At 40.6% G+C, this 13,578-nt stretch overlaps 1 protein-coding gene across 1 annotated transcript; it reads left to right on the top strand.

Annotated features, from left to right (window-relative positions):
* Nucleotides 1–576: 576 nt before the first annotated feature.
* Nucleotides 577–11,598, top strand: inhbaa (inhibin subunit beta Aa). The gene is made up of 2 exons (XM_079487595.1): nucleotides 577–1,440; nucleotides 8,943–11,598. Exons 1-2 carry the CDS (start codon nucleotides 1,047–1,049, stop codon nucleotides 9,713–9,715), a joined length of 1,167 nt encoding a protein of 388 aa, XP_079343721.1. The 5' UTR covers nucleotides 577–1,046; the 3' UTR covers nucleotides 9,716–11,598.
* The last annotated feature ends 1,980 nt before the right edge of the window (nucleotides 11,599–13,578 follow it).

The following is a 13,578-nucleotide window of genomic DNA, read 5'->3' as shown; positions in this document are numbered from 1 at the left end:
TTTAAGCGGCATGTGCTGCCGCAGTAAAGGGGAAGCATTGAAGACTTAACGTGCACAACTTTATCGTGACGTCAAGGCGTTCTTTCCATAACGGTATGAGAACTTTTAGGAGAATGTGACTTTTGACCATTTACAAATTACCAAAATTGGCTAACACATTTTAAAGGAAGTGATGTGTCACCACAGTGTTATACAGCTGGGAAAAGACAACCTCGAAAGTGCTTAAAAATGCTTTATTTTGATTATGAGCGAGAATGGCATTTTATATATAAATTAATATCAAGTATTAGCAGCACTGCTGCTTACAAACTTCCATCTGAATGAACATCCCAGCAGACTGCACTACGACTAAGTCTGACAGAGGTGTGGACTCAATCATAGCGAGCACTTAACAACAAATCACTTGTCATGCGTGCGTAGGTCCATGAGCCCTGCAGGGGGAAAGTTACTCTGCCCTACAAATAGAACAATTAGAAAAATAAATAATTAAAAAGGAAACGCTCGGAGAGGGAGGGAGCAAAGAGGATGGGAGGGAGGTAGGGAAGTATAATTACTGTGTAAAGGAGGGGAGAAGAAGTAGAAACAGAGAGACAGGGGAGCAAGAGCCAGTGAAAGAGTCCAGCCCACTTCGACAAAACCATTCAACTCTTGCACAGTGAGCAGTCCCAGACCTCTTACGAGCGCACTGCTTCCCTGGGGCACATCCAGAAGCCGACTGTCCATCCCATACAAACTTCTCAAGGACCTGAAGAGGGAGAAAACCACTGACAGAACTTGTCCTGCTTTTCGATCAGCACCTTGTCTCACAACTTACCAGCAAGGAATACACTTTCATCCACACTTTTTCCCATTTGTAGTTTAGCTCTTATTTTTTGCTCCGCTTAAATCTTGAGCTCATCCTCAGGCAGACTTTATTGCTAGCAACCGGAAGGATTCTTGTTATACTCGGAAGGAACTTTTCAAGTAAGTTTTTTTTTATTGTCCAATTGGTGTGTTCAATCCGCACCTTCCAGCTCCCCTCAGTGACTGACAGCTGTGATTGAAGGATGTCCCCTCTCCCTCTGCTGAGCGGGATCCTCCTGCTGCTCATCCAGACCTGCTCCCTCAGTGCCATGGTCACCAAAGGGAGCCTGGCAACATCCGAACAGGCAGCAGCCACGGACTGTCCATCATGTGCCATGGCACGGCTTCGAAAGGACGAGGGAGCCCAGCAAGATGTGGTTGAGGCGGTGAAAAGACACATACTTAACATGCTGCACCTGCAAGAACGCCCCAACATCACAAACCCGGTGCCTCGTGCTGCGCTCCTCAATGCCATTCGCAAGGTACACGTGGGGCGCGTGGCCAAGGACGGGAGTGTCCTGATTGAGGACGAGGCCAGTAGCCGTTTGGAGGGAGACCAGTCGGAACAGACGGAGATTATCACCTTTGCCGAAGCCGGTGAGTCCGAATTTTAAGCATTAAATAATGCATAGAGAATGACTTAGCTTCCAAGTATGTTAAAGTAAATTATCGACGGGACTAGAGGTGGGTTAAAAAAGCTGTTTAACTAAGTCAGAAGAGTTTCGGGAAACCTGTTGCCACCGAGAGCGGCTCAGAGCAGAAAGCTAGGACTGCGCTGCGGCAATTTGCTCCCCCTCTCGGGGTTTCTACAAACCTCCTGCTGGTTTAGAGAATCTGTAATTATATGTGAAGGCCCCCGGGGGCTTCTAGCCATAAGCTTTGTACAGGAGCATTTCCCTGAGGACTGACAGCCTCCTATGTAGCTTCCCTATGTGACTGAAGAGGGTTGCGAGGGAGATAAAAAATAACTCGGCGGAATAAAAAAAGGACTTCTCCACATTATAAGAGAAAAAAGAAGGCTGTTCGGTTACTGCCTTTGTGTCGCTTTTGAAAGGCGGTAGAAAGAGCATTGTCGGCTGCAGTGAGAGCTGTTCAAAGGTGCTGTCAAGCCCATGATGTGAGAAGAAATTGGGTTCTTCTCTGAGTCACACAGCTCAAACGGGTCATGAGTGACACAGAGAGACAGGAGAACCCGCGGTGTGCTGCAGGAGCACTCAACAGATGTGTCAGACTTAAAAAGCAGCAAACAGAGCAATTGGATTGCTTGTCTGAAAGATGAATGTTTCCTGATTTTAAGGAGCTGGGAAAGGCTAACGCTGCAGCTGCATGGAAAGCACGGCTATTTAGAAAGACATTATATAATAAAGTTGAACGTAGGAATTAGTACAAAAATTTGTATATAAGACATGTGAACAAACACAGAGTAATTCATTAAAATTTGAGGAAAAAACATTTAGCGTCATTTTATGCGATTAAAAGACTTATAAAAGTTTAAGAGTTTAGCTTGGCTGAACATGCTGAAATTTTCTGCAACTCTACTGGAATCTTAATACTGTGGCTTTTCCACCACAGCAAGGAGATGCTTTATGAGAAACATACCCTCATAATCTTAAGGTGCCAGGCAAAAGCTTGTCATATAACGTAAACTCAGCTTTTAATTCTCTCGGTGGATGGAAAAAAATACAATGCCACTGGTTTATTGAAACCAACAACCATAACTATAACTATAACTGATAAATGTGAAAAAGTAAATGTGGGCTGGTATCACTGACAGACACTTCTATAAGTGTTCAATGGACAATTTCAACATTTGATAACCCAGATGAAAATTCTCAATAAACTGTAAGTAAAATACAGTAAAATATATAGCTAAAGTGTTTTTGAACCTTACTATAGTATACTGCAGTTAAGTAAAGTTACTTTGTCACAGTGGATATTACATTATTTTAAGAGCTGGGTGGAGCTCTTAAAGGCTCAAGGTAAAGATTACTCATACACAGTCTGTTATGAATTCTGTTTGTCGCAAAACCAGCGTTTAAGTTTCCAACATGAACCTGACAGCCCGACAAACAGTGATGTATTCAGGACACGTCCTATCTCCGCATCTGCATCACATGCGTTTCGGATGCGAGGCTAAAAGACCCCGAAGCTCATGAAAGCGACCACAAATTCCCTCATCTCCTCTCGCCGATCCCTCACAGCGTTATCGCACAGAAACCTCGCGATAATCTTGCATCTCGCCTCGCGATCGTGAGCTTTCTTCAGTCAAGCATCTGACATATGTTATTAGATATTCACTAGCGCTCAAAAAAACGAGCCGTTCTCCAAATCTACCACAAGGGGGGATGCAATAAAGCACGAAACCCTTACAAATAACAGACACGACAGAGTAACAGTAAGATGTCAAATAATATAAAAGTATTATGGATCACAAAGGATGGACAAATATCACTTAGTCTGCAATGTAACACCGGGTAATACATTTTGATAGGCATCACAAGCAGAGACATAAATGCAACTTCATTGATTTTCAACTAAATTCTGTAATGCACAGTTCTGCATATTGGTTCTTATTACACAATTGATTTGATTTGAAGTGTTAAGCAGGTTGTTTAGACAGCTGTAATTATGTGAATGATACAGACACCAGACTTATGCATAAACTGTCTGTCTGGTGTCTAATCCAAGAATCTGCTCCCATAATAGCACAGACAGTACACACATGATGATGTTGATGATGATGTAACTATCAGTATATAGCTTGTGCAAATAAACTTTTGGTAGCTTATTTTGGTCACTTATATGACAAAAATATTTAAATAACCTGTTGCACAAATTTCATGAAATTCTGACATCACAGCTAGCTTACACGGTTTTATTTAAGGGGACTTGTTTTCTCAGAAGGCAAAATGGGATTCAAATTGCCATGTCATAATCGTTTATAGTTTACTTGTGCATGGCTGTTGTCTTAAACTCTTGGCTAAAGAGATTTCAGAAACGACCTTGATGATTCAGTTACAACGACTGCAGAACCCCAGCCGGCTTTTATTATACAGATTAGTTGTTTTAACTATTATTTCCCACATACAATAAGTTGGTTGAATGATTGCTACATGCTAAGACTGATTACTCTCAATTTAAGTGTATAGCCTGCAGCCACGCGCAATCAGTGCTTGTGTATGTTACCATGACTGCTAATAATAAAAAACCTTTAGTCTGCAGACTTTCCGGCACTGGCAGAACTAAAGACGAGGAATAACCACCTCAAGTTAACAAATATAAAATAAACAATTTCAGTTAGTGTTTTTAAGCATGGATATCAAGGGAGTCTTAAGTGGGGACCGGAGGTCATAGGAATAACTACACAGAATATACAGGGTTTCTCTAAAAGTTTGTCTTTCATAATTTATGGGAATGATTGGACAAATGCAGAACCTTGTTAATACTTTAAGATCTCAGTAATTCTGTCCAGTGTTCATTAAAGTTGTAGTTGGATCTTACTTTAGCTATGGCTTCAAACATGAGGAATAGCAATGATGTTGCGCTAGATGTGGCAAACACGTGTGGGTGCTTAGTCTCTGGCCTCTGATGTCATTCAGGCGTGCAGGCTGCATATGCAAAGCTTGACATGTTCTGAAACAATGACTCAATATTTACTTATTTTCCTCTTTTTCTCTGTCTCCTCCTATTTATCACAGGGGAAGCTTTACAATTCTGCGTTTCTGTCAGTAATGGTTTAAAGTTGAGGAATAAAGACCTCCCGATTCTTCCTGTGAGTGTTGTTGTTGTGCTAGACTTAATGTCGATTTTTTTGCAGAAAACAGAAGTCTTGCTTGAGAGTAATTTTCCTTCCCTACATTTTATAGTAATAGTAATACCAAGAATCTCTGTTCCACTGTGTCTTACCGTTGTGCTGGCAGCCTGGCACAGTCAGCCTACTAAACATTTAAAAGCATAGTTCACATAAAAATGAAAAATCTGACATGAATTTATACTCTCTAGTTGTTTCCAACGTGTATGCATTTCTTTGGTTGAAAACAAAGAAAGATATTTGGAAGAATTACTTTAACCAAACAGTTCTTGGACCCCTACCTAGCTATTTTGGTGCCCTAAGCATAATTCCATTATGATGCCCCCCCCTCTTAAAGGTGCAAACTTTTCTTCAGTAAACAGAATAGCAAAACAAAAAACTATCAATGTTTAACAGTAAAATCTCAATTCAGATTGCAAGCTGCACCGAAATTAAAGTTACTCGCCCCGCTCGGCACTGACGTCGGTCCGAATGGCAGACGAGCGCTCTAACGAGGAGGCTAAAGCATCTTTGTTGGTTGGGTAGTGAGGTTTACACACAGCTCTTCACTAGCTGGCCTCCGTTACACAAGTTCGACGCGCATTACGATCAGTAGCAGCACATCATGCACATTTCCCGAATTTAATTTGATTAAACATGGACTTACCTGCAAGCGATGCACGGGCATCATCTCGCAGTTTCTTCTTCTTTTTTTTCTCTGATCCTGACTCCTGCTGTCTTTTCGGGGCCATTTCCAAATAAGTTGCCTAGGCTACCGTCTGTCAAACTGCGTCAGGCGCACGCGCGATCAACCGGCACTGCAGTGGTTTTTTTTACATGTACATGGCTAAAATATGTCTGCCTAATTATTTTTCTATAGCCTAATGAAATAATATTAGATTAAAAATATTTTCTTTTTTTCATCTGGCTATTTTTGGTGCCCCCTCAGCCCTTGGTGCCCTATGCACAGTGCGTGATTCGCGCAGTGGGTGCGGCGGCGCTGCTTACCATTGACTCCCATAGTAGGGAAACTTACAATGGTACAGAACAGTTTGCTGTCCTACATTCTTCAAAATATCTTCTTTTGTGTTCAACAGAACACTATAAGACATACAGATTTGGTACATATCAAAGCTGTGTAAATGGTGACAGAATCTTTAGTTTTGGGTGAACTATTTCTTTAATGTTACAAAGCCACAAACCATCTTCAAGCACCATCCCATGTACCACATTAAAATACTTCCTTGTTATCCTAGGATCCGTTAGCTTTAGCGTGGTCAAGATTCTCTCTTTCTCAGGTTGTAGGATGCCTCAGTGCCACTGACATTTGCTTATATGCGGTTTAAAGTGTGCTTGGCTTCAAGGTAGGGAACGAAGGATGCTGCAGCATCATGCCAGCTATGCTCATTTGTTACTTTGACAGCTGCTGCATCATCCAAACCTGTTCGTGAGAGTGGGTTATCACTTGCAGATGCTGACTTGGTCATAGAGCGGCAAGCCTAGAGAGTCTAAAAGCCTCTCTCAAATCCTTAAAAATCTATAGAGACGAGTAAAATGAATTGCATCTATATAGAGTGTTAGATCAAGATCCCTTTTGTAAATGGTTCTTTTCTTGTGAAATTGCAGTCTTACTAAACTTGAAAAAGCAGGTCCATGTCGATGGCCTTGAGCCATGTTCTGCAGATTCTTCCGAAAGGTTAGGATGGGGGAGGCAGCAGTAACTCTCCTCATTACCCTTCTTGTTTCCTGGGAGCTGTACTGGCCTGCAGGGGCTAGCTGAAGCGGGTGATTCTTCGCTGTTGGACGGGGTGTCTGATAGTAAATCAGGCCTGCTGTCGGTAACTCGGATGCCTGCGGGTGATGAGGACCAGAGTGAACGAGCCTGTGTGGGGAAGTACATATCAGGCATGGTTGGCCTTTATGGCACAGGGTGTGATATTGTGAAAACAGTTTGACAGTGTTAGGACACTTGCCTGGGAATGTGTACAAAACTCTACAGTGTTATGGTAGGGAAATAAGCTTTAATTACACTGTTTTATGGTACAATAGGTTGTAAATGCAGTTGTAGCAACATGCTGTGCACCGATAGGAATTCAAGTGGTTTTGTTGTCAGTGACGTTATAATGCCAATGGATGTTTAATGATTGAAGCGTCAGTTTCTGTTGTGTGTTGTCTCTTGTAATTCTTTCATTACAGATTATTTAGGATCTAGTCTCTTTGTGACTTAACTATAGTAGCGACTTGACCCATGATTGTCCATTTTCTAATTCATTATTATTTGAATATATTAGTATTATAGGATATCATATCTCACAGCGTAATGTTGTTTAGTCTGTTAAATCCATCCTCGTGGCTGACGTGTCTACGTTTGAAATATGTTGCATAACAAGCAAAGAACTGATGTTATTCACACACCATTAAATGAGTCGTACTTCCACAGTCAGCCATTTATTTCTAACTTAACTTTTTTGGGTCAATGAAGAAAACGGTTCAAGAATCTTTATTAGATTAGGGATTAGTATGTTTTTTTCACAATAGCATCACAACAGGCCTGAATCAAAACTACTGGTAGTCAGTCAGACATTGACAACATCAAGCGTGCACATGTGCTGCTACGTGGTTGCTCTAAATCCATTACGTACCTGTTAGCATTGTCTTTTTTTAATGAGCATGCATGTGGATAAACTGTTGTCTTTAATCAGCATCGTCAACAAATTAGCCAAAGATAAATAAAAGCTAACCAAGAAAGTCACAAACAAACTCAATCCAAAGAGTTATTTCAACCACCTTTCAGGTTACGGTCTTATTTACTCCACAAGCCATTAAGCTTCGAGCACTGGGGCATTGCAAGCTATACAATATAACAGAAGGCCAACAAGGAGATGAAAGAGGCTGATTCCCCTTAAGGTAAACCTGATAGAAAAAGGGATTACAGAGCACATTAACTAAAGCCCTGTTTAAAGAGGAGTGGACATCCCCCCAACCCCCCACACACACTTAAACTCCCAGGTGATTCTTTACTTCAGCTACCCGCCCCTTTTGAAGACATGGATGGGGAGGGGAGGAATGTAAATGTTATTCTCTATCTTTGTGTTCAGGACAGCTGTGCAAACTTTGCCCTTGTGGTTAAATTGGTGTTTATTGTTGAGGGATTACCGCATGGGTCTGTACTCTTTCTCCTCAAATTTCAAAATTTCCTTTTGCGCCCTGACAAAATTCAGAAGCATGCAGAGTTGCAAGGTCTTGTGCGTGGCGGCGGCCTTTCTTCTTTGGACGTAGGCCTTTGCCGCATAGGGGCAGTTTGAAGGGTTTACTCAATTAAGCAAATGTTAATGATACTTGATTCTTTCACATGGTGCAGATTAGAAGGGAAAACTTTTTAAGACTGCGTTTGGGAAGCTCGCCTGTGTTTGGATAGATGGGTTTGGACCAGGGATCCTTAACGCTTGCGCTAACACACACGCAAACGTGTTTATTGTCTGACATCATTGTTATGTGTCGTAATCCTTTGAATATGTAGTGGTGGGTGACAGATTTTGTACTTTCAATATTCTTAACATTAATAAATTATCAGCAATTAAATATTGCATGTTACACTTCCTTGCCTTTTTCGATTTGACAAGGTGACCAATTTTAAAGCACCACAGATGTCAACTATCTAGAAATAATCCTGTCAAAGGTGCTGTAATTTTAAATCAGGTTGAGTGGATTTGTTTAGAAGTACTCAAATGATCCATGAACTGAGATTTTCCAGAGGCCTTGCCTCTGTGTATAATGCAGTGTGAATCAAAGGCAGAGGGAGCAGGCTTTTACAATTCAATGAGACAGCAAGCCACATGCCACATCACTGCTTCCAGCTGCACGCTGTACGTTGTTACGGTCATTATGTGTTACCCTTCTTTAAGCAAACTCCTTGTTCTAAGCACAGAGGCTCTTAATTGCTCAGTTAATGCAGTTGATTTAAAACCTTTCAATTTCGAGGTGGTCAAGGTGGTCGGAGGGTTTGTTTCTGATCATCCGCTGATTCTTGCATTTGATGTGAGGATAAAGGATCCCTAACTACATTGCCGTAAATAATAAATAGTCACATGAAACAGAAGATTGTTTTACAGAAACCTTGAAAAACTGGTCACAAAGTTGAACTGTTCCACTGATGCCGCCACTCCCAGCGTCAGCTCTGATGTGGCTGGCATACTGTCTCCATAGTCAACTAGAGCCCCAGGCTAAAGTGAAACACAAGTACAGCAATAACAAAAAGATCTGCTCACTTGACTAATCGCCTGTGTCTGTTTCTCTTCCTTTACCTCAGGTGTGGCTCCAGGCTTCATCAACTTTCTCATCTCCAAGGAAGGTGGCGAGATGACCCTTGTGGAGCAAGCCAACGTCTGGCTCTTTCTTCGACTGCCAAAGGGCAACCGCACTCGTGCTAACATCACCATTCGGCTACACCTGCAGCATGGCACGGGGGAGAAGGTTCTGGCAGAGAAGTCTGTGGACACACGCCGCAGCGGCTGGCATACATTTTCCGTGTCGTCCAGCGTGCAGGCGTTGCTGCAACAAGGAGACAGCACGCTAAGTTTGCGTGTTTCTTGTCCCCTGTGTGCCGATGCGCGGGCCACGCCCGTGCTTGTGACTCCGGGAGGTGGCGAACGCGAGCAATCGCACCGGCCATTTCTCATGGCTGTGGTGAAACGAATGGACGAAGTGACCCTAAGGAGACGTCGCAAAAGGGGCCTGGAATGCGACGGCAAGGTGCGAGTTTGCTGCAAACGTCAGTTCTACATAAACTTCAAGGACATTGGCTGGAACGACTGGATCATCGCTCCACCTGGGTATCACGCCAACTACTGCGAAGGCGACTGCCCCAGCCATGTCATGAGCATCACCGGAGACTCGCTGTATTTCCATTCAACCGTCATCAACCACTATCGCATGAGAGGGTACAGCCCCTTCAACAACATCAAGTCATGTTGTGTGCCCACGCGCCTGCGAGCCATGTCCATGCTCTACTACAACGAAGAGCAGAAAATCGTCAAAAAGGACATGCCGAACATGGTTGTAGAAGAATGCGGCTGTTCGTAAGGCAGCTGCGAGATGGAGAAGAAGGGTGGGGAAAGAGACACAGAGCAGCAAGGTTGGGTAGTAGGGGAATGAACTTTAACCCCATGGCATGGAGGGAAAGAAAAACAAAGAGATGTCTCTATTGCCTCTATCTCACTGCCTCAAAACAAACTCAAGCAGACAGGCCTCTCTTTCTCTCGGCCACTTGTGCGTGGTTGTCTTAGAATCCAATGGGTATCTGTAACTCAGAGTAATCTGTGTGGCACTTTCAAAAGAGAAAAAATATAATATATTTTTGTTACAAAAAAAGGGAGCAAGGTCAGAGGGTATTTATGCGGCCTACTTTGCGGTGCGACCATGCACTGCGGGAAAAGAGATGAGGTGCCTGAAAAAGAAATCTCAAACCTATGCAACTTGTCAAGTATTATGATATATTTTTCATCAAGGTGTTGTTTTTGTTTCTTAATTATTTACTTTTACAAACAAAAAAAGAGTTAACGTTCGTTGACTTTTTATACTTTGTACGTATGTTTAATGTCATATGTGTGTTGTGTGTGTATACAAAAAATGGTGTATATGTACAGTGTGCCTATGGGGGTATTTGTGTACGTTTGTGTGCGTTCGTGTGTGTCGTTGAGAGATACTTGAAAGAAGTTTGACGGGCTGCTGGAACCAAACATTTCTCTATTATTTTTCTAATTTTCTGACTATTGTTAATAATTATTGTTATTATGTTTTGGTTTCTGTACATGTTTGTTATCTTAAAAAAGAGACGTTAAAACGTTTACAGTTTTGCACTATATCAACATTTTGATCAGCATAGCCACATATACAAATAGAGTATAGAGGATAAATAAGAAGCACTTCAGAACAGACATAGACCTACATAGCATTGATCTTACTAAAGAGATACAAATAAGGAGAGATCACACGTGAGAAAATGGGAAAGCTGAGAGAACTAGCACTTCACTTAACTACATATGTGCATTTTACAAATTAGTATTTGGGTTATTTAAGCAACACCAAAGAATTTAGTTTAGTGTTACCTATTAGGCTGTCTCAGAAAAGTTTGCGCAGAAGATGCCAATATGTTTTGCCCCCTACAAAGATGTCTTAGCAAACTGCAAGACCTTTAAATCATTTCATCAAGGTCCCAGTGCACTGCGGCTCACACTTTTGTGTGCTTTTGCACTGCTGCACAGTCCAAGTGTGACTGGCCATATGAATGGTTAATACAGCACTTAAACCAACCTTCTACATTTTGTTTTTAATTGTGGATTGTTAAAAAAGTTAATGTGCAGCATTGCTATTTAATGATTTTGTGTGTGTGTGTTTGTGTAATTGGGAGATTAATTCATGTTTAGAACTTTTTCACCAAATATTAAAAGGATCCTACATGATCCAAAAAAAGTTTTTGTTTTGCAGTTGTTTTTGTTAATGTCTCCACTACCCATCACGTACTTTACCACTGTGCAATGTCGAAAATTAAGCAATTTTTGAAAAGAAACGAAAAGAAAAAAATATTTGTTGTGTTACATTTTGGTTACAGTATGTTCCTGATGGGAATGCAATTAAAATGTAATTAATGAAAAACACCATTAAAAAGAAAAACATACAAATTAAGAAAACAAACTATAAAAAGAAATACATTTGTATATGTTTTTGTTTGTTTTTAGTTGTTTGTTTGTTTGTTGTTATTAAGACAAAAATAATTGACACTGAAGTAAGTGGACTAAGAATAAAAATATATTTTTTATTCTGTATATATGGAAATCAAGATACCAATATGTTGCATTGCTTTGTTGTACAAATCAAAAATGTGCTTGTGGCTATTTTTTTTAATCTAATTTATTCTTCAGTATTTTGTCCTTTGCTTCACCATTAAAGTTAAAAGGTTGTACACTAAAACAAATGAGAAACTTGTCGATTGTGATATTTGTTTTTCTTTCATGAACCTTACACACACAGATAACACAGAACTAAAACCTTCAATCACATCATGGCCTCCTAATCATCCCCATATGTACTGATCTCCTCTACACCAATAAGATGGTGTGTGGTGGGCCTTCTGGTGCAATATGGCTGCCGTCGCATCATCTAAGTGGCTGCTGCACATTGGTGGTGGTTGAGGAGATTCCCCCCTTCGATGTAAAGCGCTTTGAGTACCCAGAAAAGCTCTATATAAAATGAAATGAATTAAATTATTTTTAAAAACGAACCTTTGCTGAATGTGGAAAAATTAAAAAAGCTTTGACAGCTATACATTTTCAATAAAGGGTGCACAGAAGGAGAACTTGAGGTAAAAAACTATTCAAACAACCACTTCAGACATGTTCAAAAACTACCTTACAGAAGGCTGGAGGAAAAAGGTTTTCATGTTAAATTGGTGTGATTATCGGAACACAGAACCAGATGGCGTCTATATAAAGCATGTTTGCATGTGAAAGCTTGGACTAGCCATTATGACCCATTGCTGGTGTATGACACACCACCACAATTCCCCTCAAATACACACAAACACACATTCATTCATGTTTATATGTTTGTTCAAAAGCAAAGCATGTCAATTTCACAGAAATGAAAAAGGACATAAACTGTGTCAGAGTTCCTGCTTAAAAACAGAGCTGTTTCAAGATAATGACAGAGGACAACAAATGGCTGGCAGTGATAATAATTCAGCAGTAAGCGATGAAAGAGCACAGCGACTACAAGCAGCTCGTCCTTCTGAAGAGCCCAAGTCTGTGGCAGGGAGACCCGAGGATGCTCATTCATTTGGAAAGCACATGCTACTAGCTAAGACAAACATAACTGTTATTATTTTCCATACCACTACAAACCTCAATGACATCTCAAAACAAACAAGTTTTTAGGATACAATGAGGATCTGTTATGGACCAAGATATATTTTAAGACAGGCAAATCACAGAGATTTGGGGGTAACTTGGTAAACTGAGATGGGTAGTTGATGGTATGTGATGACAAGGCCGTTGTTGATTGGCTGAAGACAAAACCATAACATCTGAAGTGAAACTTTGAATAAACATTTGCCCTTGTGTTATGTCAAAGAGATAAGTACAGTGTACACAGGGTTTGAGGGACAAAGTAGTTGCGCAAGGTGTTGTCAAACGTTTAAACCCAAGACTACAGATTAGGGATCTTTTCTGAGGTGTGCAAACAGACGAACCATGTTTCCAAAGCACACAGGACAATAGTAATAATTGAAGAGAATGAGCCTTTTACAAACTTACGCAAACATTGCCATTCTGTTAAGGGAAAACACTCAGGTGTGTGTGTGTGAGAGGTAAGAGAGAGAGACCCTAAATTTTCTATATATATATATATATATATATATTTTATAACAAAAAAAGATGATCAATTATAAAATAAATGTATTATGAAAGTTTGAAAGCAGTGAATAACAAAAAGCTTTTAAAATGTTATTCATCCATTTTTAAGCAATAATACAGAGCAGGTATGTAAATTTGTGAATAAAGTTGGTCTTTATAGAAGTTCTGTCTTTGTTTTCTGGTGAACAACCACTGTCCAACTCGCAAAGACATCACAGGTTAAAAGAAGATGTGAAGGACATTTTGATATAGAACAAAATTCATGACAGCATCTAAAAGTAACCCAGAACTGACCTTGATCAAATATGAAAACAGATTGTTCCTTCGGTTCAACAGAACGAAATACAAGCCAAGGTTAAAACTCTCAACTAAAGTCTGGCTCAAATACTACTTCCTCCATCCATGTAACTGAAAGCACATCAGGAATGCAAAACCTTGAAAGAACTTTTATGTTAATGCATGATGACTCGATCAACATTCTGCAACCAATTTGTTCTACGTTTAAGGATGAGTTCTTGTGTGCAGATTTATGTCAGA

The sequence above is a fragment of the Barbatula barbatula genome, assembly GCF_947034865.1.
Source record: "Barbatula barbatula genome assembly, chromosome: 23".
In the NCBI taxonomy this organism is placed as follows: Eukaryota; Metazoa; Chordata; class Actinopteri; order Cypriniformes; family Nemacheilidae; genus Barbatula; species Barbatula barbatula.
This window is presented reverse-complemented; position numbering and strand designations above follow the sequence as displayed.